Source organism: Balaenoptera musculus, chromosome 20 (assembly GCF_009873245.2).
Source record: "Balaenoptera musculus isolate JJ_BM4_2016_0621 chromosome 20, mBalMus1.pri.v3, whole genome shotgun sequence".
Classification (NCBI taxonomy): domain Eukaryota; kingdom Metazoa; phylum Chordata; class Mammalia; order Artiodactyla; family Balaenopteridae; genus Balaenoptera; species Balaenoptera musculus.
The window spans coordinates 46,586,195-46,608,034 of NC_045804.1; the positions used below are offsets into that span (position 1 = coordinate 46,586,195).

The 21,840-nt window shown below is 49.5% G+C and overlaps 2 protein-coding genes across 6 annotated transcripts in view; one reads left to right on the plus strand and one right to left on the minus strand.

The window, feature by feature from the left end:
- Positions 1-856: 856 nt before the first annotated feature.
- On the plus strand, positions 857-12,582 carry SERPINF1 (serpin family F member 1). Its single transcript, XM_036837161.1, has 8 exons — positions 857-1,249; positions 5,446-5,531; positions 7,237-7,435; positions 8,064-8,219; positions 8,608-8,811; positions 10,263-10,405; positions 11,514-11,724; positions 12,193-12,582. The coding sequence occupies exons 2-8, from the start codon at positions 5,454-5,456 to the stop codon at positions 12,450-12,452; spliced, it is 1,251 nt and encodes a 416-aa protein (XP_036693056.1). The 5' UTR covers positions 857-1,249; positions 5,446-5,453; the 3' UTR covers positions 12,453-12,582.
- SMYD4 (SET and MYND domain containing 4) overlaps positions 10,417-21,840 on the minus strand; it is a 36,877-nt gene continuing 25,453 nt past the window's right edge. Inside the window, exons 6-11 of one of the 5 annotated variants that reach the window (XM_036837157.1) lie at positions 19,322-19,504; positions 18,724-18,887; positions 17,413-17,545; positions 16,106-16,222; positions 15,778-15,901; positions 10,417-11,195 (exon numbers count right to left, since the gene is read on the minus strand). In XM_036837157.1, the coding sequence (XP_036693052.1) occupies positions 11,090-11,195; positions 15,778-15,901; positions 16,106-16,222; positions 17,413-17,545; positions 18,724-18,887; positions 19,322-19,504 (827 nt within the window). In that variant the 3' untranslated portion in view covers positions 10,417-11,089. Of the gene's footprint in view, positions 11,196-12,953; positions 14,645-15,526; positions 15,648-15,777; positions 15,902-16,100; positions 16,223-17,412; positions 17,546-18,723; positions 18,888-19,321; positions 19,505-21,840 lie in introns of those variants that run through there. The other 4 variants (XM_036837160.1, XM_036837155.1, XM_036837159.1 and 1 more) reach the window with 4 other exon arrangements.

A 21,840-nucleotide genomic window follows, 5' to 3' on the forward strand; every position in this document is an offset into this window, starting at 1 on the left:
GCAACTAAGAGCCTGCATGCTGTAACTAAAGATCCCGCAGGCAGCAACTAAGATCCCTCATGTCACAACTAAGACCTGGTGCAGCCAATTAATTAATTAATTAAATTAAAAAAAAGAAATGATTGAACTCATTTTTTTTTTTTGGCTGCGCCACGCAGCCTATGAGATCTTAGTTCCCTGACCAGGGATTGAACCCGGACCCCGTGCAGTGGAAGAGTAGAGTTCTAACCACTGGACCGCCAGGGATGAACTCTTGACTGTTGATATACTCTTCCTTATATAAAGTTGAATCTGGTTCACTGGAAATTTCCAGGGGCCCTAGCTCTGCTCCCTGGAGCCTCACAGGAGGTGAAGTTCCCCTAAATTTTCTCTTCCTCTAAATATCCCAGAGGCTCTCCCTTCCTTTTCTGATCCCTCCTTCTCTGAATGACCACTGGGTTTCTGACCAGGATCCACACATGCCTAGAAAACGTTGTGGTACGTTCTCTAATTATTTCCCGTGTCAGTATTTTAGTTTCACAACTGCAGTGCAAGTTCCTAAACGCCCCAAGGTGAGCAAGGCCTCGGTGGTCTCCCCCCAGGTGATCTCTGCGGTGTCCAGGTGGGCGGCAGGCACACACGCTCAGCCTCCTCTCAGGACTAATGTTTACAGTTTATCTCATTCTTCCTCTGGTCAGATATTTTCCCACTGCCTTTTCTGATCTTCAGAAATCAGAGCATTTCAGGGCTGAAAAAGCACACAGACATCCCAGTACCAACCCCTCATTTTCCAGCTGAGGAAAGGTAGGAGCCATGAGTGATGTCTTGCCCCAAATCCGAGTACCAGAACCAAGGACCAGGAAAAACCCAGAGTCCCAGCTCTGGGCCACTGTTTCCTCTATTCCGGCCTCCTCCTGGGCCTCCTCCTGCCAGACTCTTCCTCAGTCCTGGCTCCCACCCAGGCTGGCCAGGCTGTCCTGTTGGGTGGGAAGGCCAGGACCCCGAAGAAGTTCTGGTGGAGCAGTAGGGTGTGTGAATGTGTCTGTCTGGGGGTGTGTGGTGGAAGGGCAGCAGTGGGTTAAAGTTAACACCGGACAATGATGCAATCACAGACTCCAAATTGAGTGCAGGTCGCTTTAAGAAAGGAGTAGCTGTAATCTGAAGCCTGCTGGACGCTGGATTAGGAGGCAGCAGAAAAAGCTCTGGTGCTTACAGAAGCCCCCTCAGTGTGCAGACCTAGGCTGGGCGCGGAGCTGCAGCGCACTCACAGGTAAAGAGCTCCCTGTCTGGTCTGCATGTGTGTCTGGGGAAGACGGGAGGCTCCTCTGGGCTGGGCGGACGGGGGTGAAGCAGGGGTACTTCAGGGAGCAGAAAAGAGGGGTGTCAGGGAGAGGAGGTGGGGAGACAGTAGTTCCTGCAGCTTGGGCACCAGGGTGAGTCGGTTAGAGAGGGCAGAGGGAGTTGGGGGTCAGAACCCACTTATCCCCCAACCCTACTGAACCACTAGGAGAAGAGGCTGGAAAGACTCCTGAATGAAATGGGTGGGAAACAATGGAGGGGGTGGGTGGCGGGGAAGAAGCAGAGAGCTTGGCTGCTGGGTCAGGTCTGAGCATCACTTCAGGGGGCTCTGCAGCCTTGGGGGAAGGAGGCTGGGGGGAGCTGTACCTCCACTGGGGCAGCCAGGGGAGCAGCCCATCCTGCAGCCCGGCCATGGCTTGGGCTCAGCTCCCCGCTGCCTTTTCAAAATCAACTGCTGTTGATTTCAAAGGTAACTTCCCGACACTGCCAAGCAGCTGGCCTGTGGGGAGGCTTCCGGGCAGGGCTGGGATGGAGGACAGCTGGGTCCTTCTATACAGTGCCCAACATTTTTCTTTGGCCAAATCAGCTGCCAGTAAAAGCTGGGCGACCAGTGGGGTTTTGGCCTCTCACCAACAATGACCGCTATTTAGCCCAGCCGGTGTATGGGATTTGGGGGCTCAGCTGCCGGAGCTGGAGAGAAGGGCTGCCCGCACCCTTGGTGCTCCCTGGGACAAGCCACAGCAAGGAGCGGGGGTCTGGGCCAAAGAAAAACTTCAGGCTTCCCAGAAACCCCATCATTGTCTGGCCCAGGCGGGTCCACCAAGAGTTCAGCCCTCAGGCTGAGGGGAGGGAGGGGAAGCGGGCCAGGCACTTCTGTCCCTAAGGCTGGCCCTTCTGGGGTGTGGGCAGGTGAAACTCATCGGTGCCCTGGCCCCGCTCATTCAGGTTCCAAAACTTCAGAAAAAAAGTTGCCTGCGCACTGACGGGGTAACCACGGTGGGGTGGGCCTGGAGGGACCCCTCGGAATCTCCCTCCCAGAGCCAGGGCAGAGGGTGGTGCCCTTCCCTGCACTGCCCATGGGGTCCACTGCCATGTGGCTTGGAGGCTGTGCGGTCCTGGGAGCAGGAGGAGGGATGGTGTTCGTCTCCCAGCTGGGTTTAATCTGAAACACATGTACTGGCTCAAATTTATCCTCCCAGCTTGAAGGCAAGATCACAAAATCAGTTCCTTGTGTTTCTTGATTTGGGCAATGTGGCAGGAAGGCAGGCCTGAGTTTGGCCCAACTGGGAGGATATCTACCTCCTCCCCCTGCCCTCCCCCGCCTGGTAGGACAGGAATCTGGCTTGGACACTGCCCTTTGGACAGGATGGCACCATTGTCCCTGTGCCCCTGGCCAGGCGATGGAGGCCTGGATAAGCCCACGGAACAGTCATCTTGGACAGGACACCGAGTGTGCTCAGAGGGGGCCCCCGTGCAGACCCTTACTCTCTACCCTCTCATTGCCCTTGCAGGGGGTTTTCAATCATCTCTCCACTTCCCTCATCCCCAGGGCTTGAGGTGGAGGATTCAAGGAGGGGCCATTAATACTATGCGTCCTGGAGACTGGCTCTGGGCCAGCTGTGGACCCAGGTGCCTTTCCCTGCCAGGGTGGCTCACCTCATCTTTAGTCCTCAGTCCACTCACGTGGTGACAGTGATCACATGACCCGAGGTTTGGGCTCAGACTCTGTAGGGACTCCTCCAGAGAAGATCCATCTTCAAGTGCATTTGAACTTGGTTTCCTTAAACACCATGCCAGGATGACATCTCCCACCTCCTCCCTCCTATCTCAGTTCCCTACCCTGGCCCAGGAACTAGAGCTAACAGCTTTCCCTCTAGCCCTGCACCTCACTGAATTTCCAGTCTCCGCTAAACCAGTCTGCTGAGGCTCAGGCAGGGAAGGCCCCTGCCAGCTCTGGGTGGGGCTGGCCGGGTGGAGAAAGCAGCTGTGAGCCTGGATGGCCTTAAGGGCTCTATCTTGCACTGCAGAAAGCTTTTCCCATTGTCTCAATGGAAGATTTCTCCCTGAGTGGCAGGGGCAGCCGTGGGGAAGAGCAGCTGGCTGGGAACACAAGGGTCTGTGGAACTTACTGCGAGACACATGCTCGAGATCAGGGTTTAGAGAGAAAGCCGGGCTGGGGCCCACTGGCCGTCCAGCCGTAAGCCGAGCAAACTCAGAGGCCATCTTTTCTTTTGCAGCCTTTCATGCTCTACAATGTTGTCCAGTGGCTTATTAGACTTAATTTTAAGGACTCTGACCAAAAATCACACACTGCACTCTTAATTTTCCTATTTGTTCTGAGAAGTCAGGAAAGCATGTGTGTGTGTGTGTGTGTGTGTGTGTGTGTGTGTGTATGGGTATATGAAAGGAAGAAGGAACTTGAGACCCTTGGCCTGTGTGTGTTTGTGCACACACCGGTGTATTTGTGTTGCAGGGGAGGGGAGGGGCAGGGAAGACAGATGATAAGTTCTTTTTTTTTAAATAAATTTGTTTATTTATTTATTTATTTTTGGCTGCGTTGGGTCTTCCTTGCTGCACGCGGGCTTTCTCTAGTTGCGGCGAGCGGGGGCTACTCTTCGTTGCGGTGCGCGGGCTTCTCATTGCGGTGGCTTCTCTTGTTGCAGAGCACGGGCTCTAGGCACGCGGGCTTCAGTAGTTGTGGCTCACGGGCTTAGTTGCTCTGCGGCATGTGGGATCTTCCCGGACCAGGGCTCGAACCTGTGTCCCCTGCCTTGGCAGACAGATTCTCAACCACTGCGCCACCAGGGAAGCCCAGATGATAAGTTCTTGACATGGCAGTATGGATGGAGGGAGAGCAGAGGTCCTGGTTGCTGAGACCTTGTCCCACTTTCTAACCAGAAGGCCTCTCAGAAGATCTTATTTATGAACACCCCCAGCTGCCTGCATCCCCTCCCACCTCCACATCCTGATTCCAGGGGTGAGCTCATAGAGGCAATGAATGTAGGAGGGCAAGGGATGGGGGAGCCCTAGACCCAGAGTTCCCTTTTCCCTTGTGGTCCAGGGGTCAGACCAGAGTCCTGTCCAAAGAGGCTACTGCTCAGGAGGTAAAGGGACTTGGGTGGTCTTACTACGAAGTGGGGTTACTTAACCTGAAGGAAAGAATTCTTGGAGGTTTCAGAGCTAGATCCGAGCTAGCAGGGGGAAGAGGACCTGGCTTCCCCCAGAGAGAAGGGGAGCCCTGGGGTTCCAGGAGTAGGGAGACACATTTTGGCTCAGGGATCATTCGGGAACTCACCTGTCTCTGGTGTCGCTTTCTAAGTGCTATGAAGGCATCATCTAATTTAATTCTTATCACAATAGGTAAGTACTATTTGATTTCCATTTTACAAGAGAAGACACTGGGATTTAGAGAGGTATTAAGACACAGAATTGAGGGGAATTCCCTGGCGGTCCAGTGGTTAGGACTCAGCACTTTCACTGCTGGGGCCCAGGGTTTGATCCCTTGTCGGGGAACTAAGATCCCGCAAGCCGCACAAAGAAGACACAGAATTGAGATTTGAACCCAGGCTTTCTGACATTAGACCCAGCACTCCTAACCGTGAGAGTAAGAGCTTTTGACACAGAACTGTCCAAGAAGGGAACGAGTTGCTTATGAGGCCACAGGTTCCAGGGCAGAGGAATTCAAGGAGAGAGTTTGAGAACTTGGGGGTAGCAGGGGCGGGACCGGATGCCCCCATTCTCTATATTCTGTGATTCTACATCTGAGACCTAGGTTCTGCCCCCATGCTTTTACTAGACATTGACCCAAATCCTATATCAAGAGCTGTTCAGTGTGCCCGCAGGGAAAAGCCCATGGCCACACAGAGGAGCCCACTGCTGGGTCTTCACTACCCTGGAGGTATAGGCTCAAAGGTGGGTCTCCTGGCACAGACAATGGATGAAGGCACAAGCTCGCCATAGGACTGTGGGCTGTGAGGCAGGGGGAGGTCTGGGGACCTGTGGTGCTGAGAGGGAGGGATCAGCAAGCTGAGGGTCCACTTCCAGCCCGGGGAGGCTGGAGGGAAGGTGCCTAGCCCTGCCAAGGCCCTGCTACCTGCCCAGGGTGGCCGGGTGTTGCAGGGTGGCGGGTGAGGGAAGCAGCCTGCCACCTCTTTTGCTTTCTTGCAGGCCCCAGGATGCAGGCGTTTGCGCTACTCCTCTGGACTGGAGCCCTCCTCGGGTACAGCAGCTGCCAGAACACCGGCCTGGAGGAGGTCAGAGGCGGGGTGTGTGTGCTGGGGGCCTGGGGGGGCATCAGCAATTCCAGCCCCCCTCAGTAGGCAGCATGGGAGACAGAACAACACCCAGGTTGCAGGCCAGGCTCTGGCCTTTCTGTCCAGACAGGGCTTTGGTTTTTCCATCAGCAAAACATAGTGTCTCACCCTGCCTTTCACAGAACAGAGTGGGGACAAACGTAAGATCCAACAAGGTGAAAGGCAAAAGCGCTCTAACAAGTCCAGGGCTGTCCCTTCAGTGAAGACCTTTTCTCCTTACCTTCCATTACTTGTGGGTCTCACTGAGTGGGTGGTGGCCTTGGATATTTGTTCCAGTCCTGACCAGGGTGCAGCAGAGGTGTTAAGAGTGTGGAAAGGCCTCTTTCCTGTCCAGAGAGAGCACAGTCGGGTTGCAAAGGCAGATGCTGAGAAGCCTATGCTATGTGACAGTGGGCGTGGGGAGTGACTGTCACACAAGGCACCAGGGCACTTCTGGACCAGTCCCTTGTCTTTTTAAAAAAAAATTAAAATTAATTAATTAATTAATTTTTGGTCGTGTTGGGTTTTCATTGCTGTGTGCAGGATTTCTCTAGTTGGGGTGAGCAGGGGCTACTCTTCGTTGCAGTGCGCGGGCTTCTCATTCAGTGGCTTCTCTTGTTGTGGAGCACGGGCTCTAGGTGTGGGGGCTTCAGTAGTTGTGGCACGCAGGCTTCAGTAGTTGTGGCTCGTGGGCTCTACAGAGCAGGCTCAGTAGTTGTGGTGCACGCGCTTAGTTGCTCTGTGGCATGTGGGGTCTTCCCGGACCAGGGCTCGAACCTGTGTCCCCTGTATTGGCAGGTGGATTCTCAACCACTGTGCCACCAGGGAAGTCCCTGGACTTTGTCTTGAGTTCCGAGTTTGAATTCTGGTTCAACCTCTCACTAGCTTTATCATCTTAGACAAGTCACTGTTAACTTGAGTCCGTTTTCTTATCTATAAAATGGGATTAAAAATATCCCTACAGGGCCATCACAGACAGTCACTTATTTTTTATCTACTGAACACCTACTCTGTAGGTGCTGGGGATGGGTGGAAATATGAAAGACTCAGTTCTGGCTTTCAAGGAACTCAGTGTTTTGAGATAGTAGTCTTTGGTGGTATCATCTACATTGACTAGAATGAAATGAAGTAAGTCAAATAAAAAGAACTAGCACAGAGGCTGGCACATGGTAGGTGGTTAATACAGAGGTGGTAGTTGACTCTGAAAAAATGGTCAGAGAACCAAAATGTGCCTTCAGATTGGGGCCATCAGGGAAAGTCTGTGGTGGAGGGGGTGATATCTAATCAGGGCCATGAAAGACAGGAAGGGTTTGATAGGAGGGTCCAGGTGGAGACCCCGGAGCCGTGAGCAAGGGTAAGCAGACAGGGAGCCTGTCTGGCCTGAGAGCAGAATTTCTTGGGAAGGGGGACTCCTCTCCTTTTATTTATTTATTTTTAATGTGTTACAGGCCTGAGGCTCACAGGTCACTGGTGCTTAAAGCTGGCCAGCTAACCTCTCCCCAGCAGAGCGCCCCTACAGGAGCAGGGGGCACAGACTCATTTCGTTAGGCTAAGCATACCATCCTCAGGCAGGACAGCCCTCAGGGACCAGAAGGACAGTCCCACACAAAGCGATGAGACCAGTCATCCCGTGCTCATCTGCACTGGTCCTTGTGCTCGAATGCAGGGCTCCCTGGCCCCCGAGACCACGGGGGTGCCAGTGGAGGAGGAGGATCCCTTCTTCAAGGTCCCTGTGAACAAGCTGGCGGCCGTCGTCTCCAACTTTGGCTACGACTTGTACCGCGTGAGATCCAGGGAGAGCCCCGCTGCTAACGTGCTCCTGTCTCCGCTCAGTGTGGCCACGGCGCTCTCTGCCCTTTCGCTGGGTGAGTTCCTGGATGCAGAAAGCCCTGGATCCTAGAGCTGCCCCCCGGCCTCTGCACATATCTGACTCTAAGCCCTGGAGACACTTCACTCGGGGAGGGTGAAGAGGGCCGAGAGGCTGGGCCTGGGGGTCCCGGCGTGTGCGGAGTGGGAGCTCAGGGGGGCAGAGCACTGCTGACACGGGTGTGTGGCCTCGGGACCACTTACTGACATTCCTTAAGCGAGCTTCTCCTATGTGCCAGCCTCGCCAGTGTGGCTAGGTTCTGGGGACATAACTGCACTCAAACAGGCACGGTCTGTGCCCTCGCTCGGGTCACACAGCTGAGCTCACGGGGGAAACGAATAAACAGGAAACTGCAGAACAGTCTGGTAAGTGTTGTGATGGGAGAGGCACGGGGACTTGAACCCTCACTCCCACCCTTATATCTCTCTAGGCCTGATGCCTTTAGCCTACCTTCAGGAAAATCTATTTTTCCTCCATTGCCTTCAAATTCCTTTCCACCTAGAATGTCTCCAGTACCAGCAGACAAGAAGACTTAGGGTGCGGTGTCCCTTCCCCGTCCCAGGAGCTGGCCTGACTTGGGCCGCAGTGGGCAGTTACAGAGGTTCACACGCCCATCCCTCTGGCAGGAGCGGAGCAGCGGACAGAAGCCAGCATTCACCGGGCTCTCTACTATGACCTGATCAGCAAGCCAGACATTCACAGTACCTATAAGGGACTCCTTGCCTCTGTCACCGCCCCGGAGAAGAACCTCAAGAGCGCTTCCCGGATCGTCTTTGAGAAGAGTGAGTTGCCCGGGCTGCTTGAGGCGCGTGGGGCTCTGTGCTGCACATGGGGGTTTCCTTCTAAACACCAGAGCACGTCTGCCCTGGCCAGGCCTGGCCCTGGTGGGCAGGAAGGGGCCCTGTGAGCCCAGAGAGGATCGGAAAGAGGAAATGAGCTGAGGGAGGCAGTGGGAGGGTCGGGCGAGGGCAGTAGTGTGAAGAGAAACAGTAATGAGTGAGATCTGTTGTTCCCCGTCCAGTGCCTGGGGAAGCTGGCACAGAGTCCTGGTGCGTCCCGGGAGGATGCCAGGCAGGAAGTCAGGGACTGCTGAGGGTCAACCAGAACCTCTCAGAGAGGATGCTGGGTTAGCTCTCAGAGCACACTAACCTCTGCCCCGTCTCTTCGCAGAGCTGCGGATAAAAGCCAGCTTTGTCGCACCCCTGGAAAAGTCGTATGGGACCAGGCCCAGAATCTTGACCGGCAACAATCACTTGGACCTTCAGGAGATTAACAACTGGGTGCAGGCCCGGATGAAAGGGAAAATCGCTAGGTCCACGAGGGAAATGCCCAGCGGAATCAGCATTCTCCTTCTTGGTGTGGCTTACTTCAAGGGTGAGGGCTTCTCCACTTGGCTTTTGGCCAAGGGTAGACAATGAGTGTCAGGTGGGGCCAGGAAAGAGGGGAAGTCAAAGGCGGCCGAGGAGGACCCAGGAGAGGCACCTGCCTGAGGACTGCTTGCTTGTCATCAAACCCAAGGCAAACATTGGATAAGTGCCTACAAAGTGTAAGGGGCCGTGGAGAAAGACTAGCAGAGATAAGGGGGCACTCCCACTCTTGCACCTGTTTGGGGCAGGCACTGGTAGATTTCTGGCTGGAGCCAGGTGAGGGTCCAGGCCCAGCTCTGCCTGTACTGGCTGGAGAGCCCTGCACAAGCTTCATAGCCTTTTTGGGCCTGTTTTCTCGTCTCTCACTTGGGGATGATACACTGACTTCAGGGACACTCTGTCTGTGTCGTCTCCCATCTGTTTTAAAATTTTTTAACATCTTTATTGGAGTATAATTGCTTCACAATAGTGTGCTAGTCTCTGCCTTACAACAAAGTGAATCAGCTATACATATACATATATCCCCATATCTCCTCCCTCTTGCGTCCCCCTCCCACCCTCCCTATCCCACACCTCTAGGTGGTCACAAAGCACAGAGCTGATCTCCCTGTGCTATGCAGCTGCTTCCCACTAGCTATTTGACATTTGGTAGTGTATATATGTCCATGCCACTCTCTCACTTCATCCCAGCTTCCCCTTCCCCTTCCCCCATCTCCCATCTTCACATGGACCCTAGCATCATGCCCGGGGCACACGGCAGGTAGTTGATAAACCGTTGTTAGTTTTCTAACAACATTCTTCTAGGCTGTGTTGATGTGCCCAAGTCTATTCCACGGGCCCAGTGTGAGGCCAGCCCTATTCATATGAGCCTTGGGTGGGATTTTGGGCAGCCTCCCCTTAAAATGTCTATCAGGCAGTGTTGAGAGTGGACCCCTAAACTCCTAGAGTAAAGTCCTCCCTGAAGCACTGAGCTCCAGGACATGAAAGAAGCCGTTACAGACCAGCATGTTAAAGGCCACATGAAACTGTCGGCTTGCTGTGTGAGCGCTGGCAATCACTTCACCTCTCTGGGGTTCCGGGCTTTTTCAGCTATGAGAGGGTTGATGACATGACGTCGAGGTCCCTTCCAGCTCTGGCCTCCCTGGATTGTCTTCCGGACACAACACTGTAGAAGTGTACACCAGTTTACCTTTCTCCTAGGCTATCACAGAACTTGAATAAACCCGACAATCTACCTATTTCCTCCTGAGTTTACGTATGGAAGGTATTCAGGACCCTAGAAATTTTGTGGTCCAGACTGCACATTCTGAGAGAGAGCTATTCCCTGACGTGTCAGGGCCTCTGACGACTGAGATTCCTGTAGCCAGGCAATTTTCAGCAATATGCTTTGGCCTCAGCACGGTCCCAATGCCTTTCTGGTCTCCTGGGGCTCAGGGCACTCCGTTTGTTTCATTCCAGGGCAGTGGGTAACAAAGTTTGACTCCAGAAAGACTTCCCTAGATGATTTCCACTTGGATGAGGAGAGGACCGTGAAAGTCCCCATGATGTCAGACCCTAAGGCCATTTTACGCTACGGCTTGGATTCTGATCTCAACTGCAAGGTCTGTAGGGGAAGGGCGAGTAGTGGGTGCGGGGACAGGCTGGATGATGTAGTGGGAATAGAATGACTTTTGAGATCTGACAGCTGTCTAAATTTTACCTGCTGTATGACTTTCAGTAAGTTGATAGTTTCTCTGAGCCTTTTTTCCTCAAAATAAAGGGGCATAGTTATCTAAACTTATCCTCTCACTCAGGGTTTCCTGTAAGGGTTGATAAGGTAATGTGAAATGGGCCCTCAAGACTGGGCACTCAAGGGACTTCCCTGGTGGTCCAGCGGTTAAGACTCTGCGCTTCCAATGCAGGGGATGTGGGTTTGGGGAACTAATAATAAGCATGAAATTAAAAAATTTAAAAAAAAGATTGGGCACTCAAATGCTGGTGCTAATTCTTGTCTTTTCTTTCCTTCTTTTTCTCTTTTTTTTTTTTGGGAGAACTTATATTTCTAGAAGTCAAAGTTAAACTTTCAAAAACTGTCACAAACTCCAAACTGCTGGCATTCTAAGTCTTTCATACCTGACTTTTGAAAATTCGAAGTCAGTAGTTCTTAACTTTTTTCTTTGGAAATCGGACAAAACACCTGAAGCACTGGAGAGAAATGCCACGTATGCATTTCTGTAGATGATTTTAGGGGCTCTTGGGACCTCTGATGCCATCTGTCCTGTGGACCCGAGGTTAAGGACCTCTGCTCATAGGGCCATTGTATTGCTGCTTCTGTGTGCTCTGCCCGGCGTCCCCATTTCCGGTCCAGGGCTCTGTACATAACAGATGATCAGTAACTGTTGGCAGACAAACCTTGGGAGAAAACACAGACCTGGAATTCAATTCTAGCTCTTTAGAACCACAGGAAAAAATTCTTTCAGCAGATAACTTCAGTTGGTATTAGGCCCAGGTAAGAAAAGACAACGGCCTACTTTTTGAAGAAACATCAGTAGGCATCTTGCTGCCGGAAAGCAATAGCTTTGAGGGACAACTGTTACATAGATGAGGGGCTGGGAAAGCGTGGCCGGGCCTGGTTACAGGAGAGGAGAAGGCGGCTTGGGGGTGTGTGTCTATCTCTAGGCTCCTGGGCTCCAAAGGACTAACGCATGTGCTTCCTCCCTGTTGTTTCAGATTGCCCAGCTGCCCTTGACCGGGAGCATGAGTATCATTTTCTTCCTGCCTCTGAAAGTGACCCAGAACTTGACCATTATAGAAGAGAGCCTCACCTCTGAGTTCATTCATGACATAGACCGAGAACTGAAGACTGTTCAAGCCGTCCTGACCATCCCCAAGCTGAAGCTGAGTTACGAAGGCGAACTCACAAAGTCCGTGCAGGAGTTGAGTATGTTTCTTCAAGACCTCTTTGCCCCTGGGGTGGGTGGGGTCGAGTCTCTGAGCCTTCCACCTTGCTAAGCAGTACGCAAAGGCTCCATGGCATTGTACCGAGGCCAGGGATGATTCCTTAATTCTAATAGTGCTGGAGGGGAAGACTGAACTGCCTTCCTTATCAGACTCATTCCTCAGCCCCAAGAGCACACGTCCTATAACAGCAACTCAGAACACTGCCTCTCAAGATAGGTCTGTTGACCTGGTTTCTAATCTTAACCTCACTTGCTGTGTGCTCCTGGGCAAGTCACTTAACCCTTAACCAGCTCAGAGCTCTACATACCTCACAGAAGGTCAAAAGTGGTGTTCCACTCCCGGCTTGCTTGCCTTCTTGAGAATCAGAATTTAAGAATCAGGACTGTACTCTTCCTCAGGGTGTTGATGAGGCAAAGGTTTTAACGGAAATCTCTCTCAATCTCTGCAGAGTTGCAGTCCTTGTTTGATTCACCAGACTTTAGCAAGATCACGGGCAAACCTATCAAACTTACTCAAGTGGAACATCGCACTGGCTTTGAGTGGAATGAAGATGGGGCGGGTACCACCCCCAGCCCAGGGCTCCAGCCTGCCCACCTCACCTTCTCCCTGGATTATCACCTTAACCAACCTTTCATCTTTGTACTGAGGGACACAGACACAGGGGCCCTTCTCTTCATAGGCAAAATTCTGGACCCCAGGGGCACTTAATACTCCAATTTAATGTTCAAATACCCCAGAAGAAGACAACGCTAGAGGGATGGCAGGTTATATATTACATGAAGGCTGCCCCTATGTTTCAATGTATACTTTGCAATAAAAGTGCTTTATCCTTAACTTTTGTTACCCTGTTCCTCCTCCTATATTGAGCTATGTTAAATTTAATATGAAGATAAATAACCCTTTAGGAATTTGCTGGTCCCGTATTTATAGTCTGGGTCTAACTAAACTCTGCAGAAAGTCACCAGGTGAGATAAGAACTGTAGTTGTTTGCATTGTATGATGTCGGGATTGATTCTCTGCTCTGTGGGGTTTACACTCTAGGACACTAATCCCCCTGGGAAGGGATTTCCTGTCTCCACAATCAGTGGACCATGCTCTTAAATACACCAGACTTTAGGTTTTAATGCAAGCATGGATATCCCCCAGTCAAGCTAATGTCACCTGACAACACAGGATAACATGCAGACAGATAAGGGAGGAAGTTAGTAACTTCAGGAAATAATTCTTATTTTATAGAGCATTTAAAGAAAGCTCTCAAGTTCACATAAAATGAGGTCTGCTATGTAAAATTCTACACATATTCTTTTTAAGGAAGGAGGCCTATTTTACAAAGTACAACAGATCCTCCTTTTTCAGGAACATGAAACATGCCAAGTGTCTGGAAAAGAACTACAGAATTGGTCACAAGACTAAATTTTTCTTCTTGAAAGAGTTAGCTCTACCAAAACATCTCATTGGCCACAGCCCTTGCCTAAGTGAGTTAGTAGAAAGGAAGATAAATGCGATTCTGCCTGCCCTTCATTCAAATATTTGAGTGTGAACCATGTTCTGAACACTCAGCTTCCTGAAAAGCTACTGCCAGGCAGCTTCAGGGCTATTCAGTTCCTGATTATAATGCCGGGGCAACCACTGGGCACTTCTTGGGCATGGCCGGGGTGGGCAAGCTCTCAAAGCAGCGTGTATTCTTTTCCACCAACTCATCTGAACCACTTGGTCCCCAGTGGTGATAGAGCACCCAGGGTTCAGACCCAGAGTCTCCCGGCCTTCTGACCGGGATGGGGTTTAGACTATTGCTATACATCCAGGTAGACAACGGCTATCATTCCTACTTTTTGCCTCTTAAGTGTGAGCAATGCCCGCACCCTCAGCATCTTCTGAAGTTGTTTTTTTTTTTCCTTCTCAGTAATTATGCAGTCTGTATTTCATTTGCCTGCTTGGGGAGGTAGAAAAAAGCGGTCTCTTTTCAGGCTTGCTAGTAAACAGAACTCAGAAACAATGTGTTATAAAGTCATTGCTACAAGCTTGATTTTATTAGTGTTTGGTCAGTGAGTCTGCCCAGAGTATAGAATGAAAACCAGAGAATAAGGACTCGAAAACTGGTAGAAAACAAATTTAGAGTTGCCATCCTAGGAAGAAATTGCCCAACAATAAAATGGCCCCATATTTATTTCTCTATTCACAATTTATACTCCACCGGTTTTAACAAAGGATTCAAGGAAGCTAGGTACCATAAATGAAACTATATCTCCAGAGGTAAGAAGCCTCACTAATTTCTTGCTTATAATTATTTTTCAATTACAATACAACTATTAAGAGTTTAAGTTCCCACTGGAGTGGTACACAACATTTCATTACTACTAGAAACCATAGGAATGTTCCAGGGAAACAGACTATCATCATTTAGTGAGGTGGCGTCTAGCCAAAACCCCAGGCTAACATCCAGATGCCTGCAGATCAGCTAAAATCCTTTTAAAGGGCTTAGGCTCTCCAGATACCAGTTTTAAGTTTTTTCTGGGAACCGGGAGTTTTTGTTGCAGAGCAGTTAACTACTTCAAGAAACATGCATCAAAACAGGTGAGCACATCTCCAACTGCAAAGCTTTCTAAGCCCTCCCCTCCCCTCATACACTAGGCTTGTGATTGTCGGGCAAGTCCTGTATTGTTTGGCGACAGCTCAGCAGCAACAGACCCTCTTTAACTCCTCCCACACGGGCTCCTTTCCTGTTGGTCAAGGCCCCCTTGGGACCCTATTCGTTGGGTCCCACAGGGATGGGCGGCAAGTCCAACAAACAGGATTTCATCTTTTGTAGCTCCTGGATCTCATCATTCCAAGGGCCATAGTGCACCAGCAGAACCTTTTCTGCCTGTTGTATTGTGTTCAGAGCTTCGGGTATTGCAAACCTGAACCAAAGGAGGTAATAGGAGTGAATCCACCCATTCAATCAGGCAAACATTAACTGAGGGCCTACTCATACCCTGTGGAGAATGTAAAGTAGATCTTTTTTGTCTTCAAGGATCTTACAATCTAGAAGGGCAGATAAGACTCTCAGAAACACACTGAAAGGCAGAGTTTGAGATGAAAGTTATGAAGAAAAGGTATAAAGATTCCAGGATTCTGAGAAACAGGCAGATCTCAAAGCACTAATCTGATATTTACCCCAAGGTTTACTCAGGAGTCTCTGCCTTAGAGTCACAGAGTCCGCCTACGGCCTGACTCTGCAGACCTTTCCCTCTCTCTGACGGGTGGACTGCCTCTATGTCTTGGGTATCAGGTCCACCCACCTCATAATCCTAGGACTGAGCTTCAAACACTTTACCACACAGCAGCTTTACCAAGGCTGGACATATTCCATCTAGAAATACTGACATTAGGGCCTCCTAGTGATCTCAGTTACCAAAGCGGGTGAGGCATCAACTCATCAACCCTACTGTTCTTTCCTTTGAATCTTTAAAGCTGGGTTTCTCAACCTTGACACTATTGACATCTGGGGCCGGATGCTTCTTAGCTGTGTGTGTGTGGGGCTGTCCCGTGCACTGTCCTCCACCCTGAGTCATGACAATCAAAAATGTCTCCAGACGTTGCCAGATGTCCCCTGGGGAGCCAGATGACTCGTGCTTGATTACAGCTGCTTTAAAAGGAATAGGACCAGGGGGAAGGAAGAGGCCCTGGAGCTGAGGGTGCTGAGAACGAGTGCTGAGGGGGGGAGGTGTGAATAACTGCCTGGGGGGGGCGGGGCGGGGACTGAGAAGAACCGCTATGACTTGGCGGTGGCGGGTTGGGGGGCGGGGGCCTGGGCAAGTTCTCCCTGGGAAACTCCCTTCAGAGCTAAGAGCTTCCCCATATCTCTCAGGAGGAAATTCTAAAGTTTCAAGTCTGTCAGCAGAACAGAAGGAAGAATCTCTCCTAAAGGGGAAATAAAGACGTGTCAACATGCTTAAAAGCACTGTAGAAAAAAAAAGGAATACACTGAAGAGCCTAATAAAAGAACAGTATATGGCCCGGTGAAGTGCTAGGAAACAAGAGAAAGACTTACCCATTGAAGAAGATTTGGGCCAGTTTGAAGAGTTCATGGCCCATCTCAACACTGGATGGCCCGTGGCGAACCTCCACCACTCGGAGACTCTTCTGTAGATGGGTGGCTGACTTCTCCCAGTCCCCTGCAAAGAAAGGAAAATCTGGTTCCAGAAAAGAACCACAGTCAACTGTGGATGAACATTTTCAGGGTAAGGAAAGCTAAATGGAAGTGAGAGCAGCCTCAGCCAAAAGACTAAGAGAGAACCAACCAGAAGAGGCTAAGATCATGACCAAACACACAAGGCAGGCTCACTCCTTGGAGCGGAAGGTGAAGACACACACCTTACCTAAGGCAGCATAGGCCTGGGCCAGGTCATCCTCGATTTCTCCCACCACGCTGTGTTCCGCCAACAGGAAGCTCTCAGCATCATGCTGGCATCCCAACAACAGCTGAATGGCTCGCTCTATCAATTCAAAGGAAAGTGGCCTCGTTATAGACACAAACCCCGTCTTAGAAATGAGAACCCAGCCCTTAAATTCTCTATGGGCTGGGCTGAATGTGGAAACCCCACTTTGTCTCCTTGGCTTGTGATCAACCCACAATTTTTGTTCCAATAAAGCTGTTCTCTTATGTTTTCTCTTTCAATAGCAAAAGGTGCTGGGTGAGGCCTCCCCTCATTTACTGTGGGTTTCCAACTTCAGTTTGAAGTGGAATGACTACATTCCATTTATGGTCGTTATTTCTCTTGACTCAGAAATCTAAGCTAAAGGTCAACTTTCATAAAAATAGGGTAAATAAATTCCCACGATGTCAAGCTCTAAGGCAGAGTTTTCGAAGGTAACGAGGGGTTCCATCACTCCCTTTCTGGAAAAAGTAGGATACTTACACCCATTGGGCACATGCCCCACTGCCCTTTATTTTTATTTTTTAAAATATTTATTTATTTATTTATTTTTGGCTGCCTCAGGTCTTAGTTGCCACACGTGGGATCTTTTGTTGTGGTGCGCGGGCTCCAGAGCATGGGCTCAGTAGTTGTGGCGCTCGGGCTCTCTAGTTGTGGCGCACGGGCTCCAGAGTGCTTGGGTTCTGTAGCTGCGGCACGTGGGCTCTCTAGTTGTGGTGCGTGGGCTCAGTAGTTGTGGTGCACAGGCTTAGTTGCCCTGCGGCATGTGGGATCTTAGTTCCCAGACCAGGGATCAAACCTGCCTCCCCTGCGTTGGAAGGCGGATTCTTAACCACTGGACCACCAGGGAAGTCCCCCCACTGCTCTTTAGAAGAGAGATGATGCTCTGATGAGGGCAGAACAATTTCTCTAGGAAATTAGGTCACGAGGCCCTCGAATTAAACTAAATGACACTGAACTTCTGGATATGCACAAAGATCACGGATGTCAGAGATAACCCGTTAGTCTTTAACTAACTCTGATGCCTAAGAGAACAACAGCTTAAATCAGTTGGCCCTTTTTCAAGGACACCAATGCAAACTGAGCTGGTAAGGGTTTGGTCTCATTGGCCTACATAGCCATCTTGTGGCTGGCATGGGGATAATTAAATTCAATTCTTCAGTCTTCACTGAGTATCCCTGAATTCAAGGTGATCTCAAAATGAATAAAAGGGAAGGGGCTGGAGGACCAAAGCAGGGAGCCAGTCTCACCTAGTTCGCCATTTCTGAGAAGCTTCCGGGCCATCCCCACCTGCTGCTGAAGGTCCTGTAGCTGAGAGACTAGGTGATCTCTGCTGACTGATTCCATACAAGATGTGCTGCCACAGCTCAGAACATCACCTCCCTGTGGAAGTCAGTTTTGTCTTTATTCCTGTACCAGAGTCCGCTAGCGACACTGCATGTGCTTACATTATAGGACTGTTCCAGAGCTTCCGACCCTACTGGGGGAAAGACTCCTGCAGTAACACACCATGACCAAGAGCAGACTGAATTTGGTTTGATGGCGGCAATTGCAATGAAAGCAGGAGCCGATCCCTGCTTGAGATTTACTTTTTGCAGCCAAATTAAACTGGTACAGACCACAATTTCTTTCCATCTTGATAGCCCCTCTCTTATTTCTCTCTGGGGCTGGGACTTTGGATGACAGACACATTTCTAGTGGTTATGAAAAAGCCATAAGGAAGCAAATAGAAAAAAGGTGCTGGGTGAGGCCTCCCCACATTTGTCCTCGGGCTTGTGACTTCAGCTTTCCAACACAACCAGCTCCATGTTCTACTTACGGTTCTAAGACATTTGCTGTTTTTCAGATGCCAGAATCTGTGGCCCCATTTGGCAAGAGCAACCTGACTTCTCCGGAGGATCCTTTCCCACCCTCCTGAAGTCAGGGCCTGGGGGCTGAGTGGGGAGCATGTGGCTCCGATCTGGCCCAAATGGCTGGGGGGAAACTGTGAGTCTGATTTTCCTCCAGACGCAGGTATCAGGTTGATAAAACACAGTAAGATTTTTGCCCAGATCTCTGTTAGAGTACATATGTTTTTATCCTTCTGGACCGGGGGGATCTGATGCTGGAGCTGCTAGCAGCCATCTGGTCACCACAAGAGGGAAGTCTGTCTGAGGCTGGGCTACATAATACAGAAAATGGAGCTGAGGGAGGTAGAAAGAAAAATTAGGTCTTGGTGACATTATCTGAGCCCCTGGATCATGTTGTATTTGAAGTACCCCCACCCTGGGACTTCTTAGTGATTTACTTGAGCAAATAAATTCCCGGTCTCCCTGAACCCCAAATCAGTTTAGGTGGGATTTTCTGTTCTTTGCAAGAAAGAGATCACTAAATCCAACCTTTCCCTGTGGTTCCTGCAGGGGGGTAATCAATGTGCGGGGAAGATGGGCAAAAGGGAAGAGAGAGTACTGCTATCAGCACCTCTAAGTCCCAACGGCTTCCTCCTAAAGATTTAAGGCCTTTAGGCTGGATAACTGACCGCCAGGAAAAGCAAAGAGAAGGGAAGGGAGAAAGAGATTCACCTGCAGGAGTGCTCCGCAACGGTGACAACAGAAGGCTTCCCACCTGGGCCCCTGCGAGGGTCTCTGCTTCTCACGTTCACAAGGGGGACAGTTGCAGTCAAAGAAATACTGAGACCTCAGCTTCTGGAGCCTCTCGGCAACACCCATCCTGCTCTCGTGGGGCCCTGCAGAGACACCACGCTTGGCCAATATTTAAAGCAAAAGAGCATCAAGCACTACTTAAAAAACTTCAGCTTAGCGGAGGGTCTGGTCAATCACTCATCATGCGACAGGTACCTTTCACTCAAACATTTGTGGAACTAGATAGAGAAACAGGCTTCTAAGTTGCGGGGACAGGAAGAAAAAGAAACCAAGAAGTTGTTCCTGGCCTATTTTCAGAATAGGACATTGACAGGGATCGAGCAGGGAGTGTCTACACGATAGTGCAGACACAGCAGGGCCTAGTGAGGAGGCTTTTCTTCCCCGTAAGTATGCACTGCCTCTGCCAGGATGCAGACTCTGCACAGGTGAGGCACCTGCCCTGTGACTTGCTCAGGCGAATGCACCCCGTCCTTTTCTGCTGGAGAAAGATGGACAGGAGAGAGGATGGAGGGCTCACCATAGCAGTGGAGAATCTCCTGCCCTTTTCTAATCTGCTGAGATGCCCGAACGGTGGCGACGGTGCTAATGAAGGACACGCTGGTATTGGGGCTGCAGGAATGGTTCAGGAGGCTGACGACGGGGAACAGCCCCGTGGCAAGGCACACCTGCCTGCTGTCGGTAATGAGGCTCTCTTCAGATCCTGAGGGTGCAAGGGGAAAAAGGGAAAAATGTGTCAGGACACTCGTCCTGGCCTCGCCCTCCATTCCTCAGAAGACGAGCTGGGCAGTCGGGCCTGAAGCGCGGCTGAGTCAGAGCTCCACAAGCTGGATCCGAGATAAATCAGATGCAGCATGACTCAGAGCCAACTCTGGTTCCCGGGAAGCAAAGCGAATGAGCACATGAAAAGTCCACCAGCATCTTGGAACCTAACCACTGTGTCTCAATACCACAAAAAATCCAAAGATTAGAATTTATAGGGAGCAATAAAAAAAGAATTATCAGTAGGGAGCCTTCCAGAGAGACAGTTTCATAATGTTCATGACAACATGGAAACCAGAGTACCAGATGAGGTTATTTCCTAAAGACTTTTAGAGTCCAAGTGTTTTTGTTTAACTGGTCTTTGGTTGGTTAATAGAACAAGTAACCTAATTACTATCCTAAACTAAATAGGCCTGTCATATATTTTTAAAAATCAATATTTCTTATGCTCATCTCTACATTCTGCCCTTTGTCCCAACTTGATGGGAAATCAGTCAAGCAGTAGTTCTCACTGAAAAAACTCTTTGGACCACTTCTATTCCAGACAGTCTCATGTCCCTAACCATCTCTTCTTTGAAGCACAATTAAACCAGCAATTTAACCACGTGATTGAAAATTAGGAAGGAAGGAAGAAAAAAGCCTCTAAGCAGTGAGGCTATTTCTGCACCAAGGCTCATGCACTTACATTCATATGTGAATTCTCTGTATTCTGCTGCAGGCCCACTTCCTCTTATTTTAGTCACAGTTCGAACCGGCGTGGTTATTCAGTCTCTCAGCCCACCACAGTCCAGAAACAGAGAACTAATAAGAGGCAGGTTTTCTGACAATGGCAAGGGAGACGGGGACAGACTGGAGGAGGAGGCAGAAAACTTATACAAGAATAACAGCCTCAGGCAAACAAAAACACTAGCACCACTCCGAGCTTAACCAGCGGTTCTCAGACTGACACCATACTTGCACGGGTTTTTGTCATAGCTATCTATGTCTCAGGAGGATGCATGTACAGATAACCTTGGGCATACAGAAAGGCTTAAACTGTGTTCAGCAGCCGTGGTGTAAGCATGAGGAGACAGTGTTTCTGACAAAGCTGGATGAAATATGAAAGATATTGGTACTTAGAGGGGAACTTTCAGTTTTCTGGAAAACTGATAAGCCATCAGATGATTGTGGTTTCACCATATATGCCAGGAATCTCAATGCACCAATCACCAGATAATGCGGTCTAGATACATATGAAATGAATAAAGAAAATGCAAACCATCATGTGAAAATGTTCTAGAAAGGAAAACATTAACTATAAGGAATAATACTGTCTCTCTGCAGACAATTCTATTACCTGCTGCTGTGGAAGACAAGAATTAGAACAAGTAAATAAAATTTGCAGGGAATCCAAATGACTCAATTTTAGTCAACAATTCTACAGATTGTATTGAAATCTTTCATTAGAGCTTCTCCTAAGAGCTTAACTGATTTTAGTGTCCCCTCCCCCCAACCCTTGTCCAATGCCTACCTTCTGGTACATGTACTAATGAGCAGTAGAAATGCTAAAAGGTAAGGAGGCAGCAGGAAGGAGCAGCACAGGGCAGTTTGTCGTCTGAATAATCAGCCTCTGCATAATTAAAAGTTGACTTGCATTCCCAACTACTGATAACTGGCAATCTATATTAGAACAGCTGCTAAAATGTTCCCAGAGAAAATTATCACAATACACATGAGTAATGTCAGCTTCGTGAATTATTTATGGGTTATCCTCTAACAGAAGTAGGCCCAGGAACACAGTGGGGTGAGTATTTATGTCAGAGTTGAATTTCTCTCTAATTATCTCTACAAAATTAAGTATTGATTTTAAAAATTATTCAATATTTTGCATTAGTCATCTATTAGCAGAGATCATAGAAAGTGAGAATGTGTATGTACCTTAACTACCAAATTTAATATGTGACATTTTGTGCACAAAACAAACAAAAAACAAAAAAAGAGGGCCTGAATATTTTACGAAAAGTGTACCTCGCTAATATCCTTAGTACATTTAGTAAAGAAAAAAAGATTAATTCACAATACTTTCAGAATATACCTATTCTGGTAGATATTTTACGAAACAAGAACTTTTTGTGTAAAACAAGTCATCAAGGACCCACAGTGAAGGTAGATTCCTCGGTTGCTGAAGAGTGAAAGCAAACGGCAGTGAACTGATCTGAACCTCCACAGAACCTCATTAAGCCTCGTTATGATGTGAATCTAGATACATCACGAATATGCCATTCCCACCGAGAGAGA

Coding starts and splice junctions, on each gene's coding strand:
- SERPINF1 (XM_036837161.1), top strand. CDS start 5,454: ATGCAGGCGTTTGCGCTACTCCTCTGGACTGGAGCCCTCCTCGGGTAC. Junction 5,532..7,236: donor AGAACACCGGCCTGGAGGAG/GTCAGAGGCGGG, acceptor GCTCGAATGCAG/GGCTCCCTGGCCCCCGAGAC. Junction 8,220..8,607: donor CCGGATCGTCTTTGAGAAGA/GTGAGTTGCCCG, acceptor GTCTCTTCGCAG/AGCTGCGGATAAAAGCCAGC.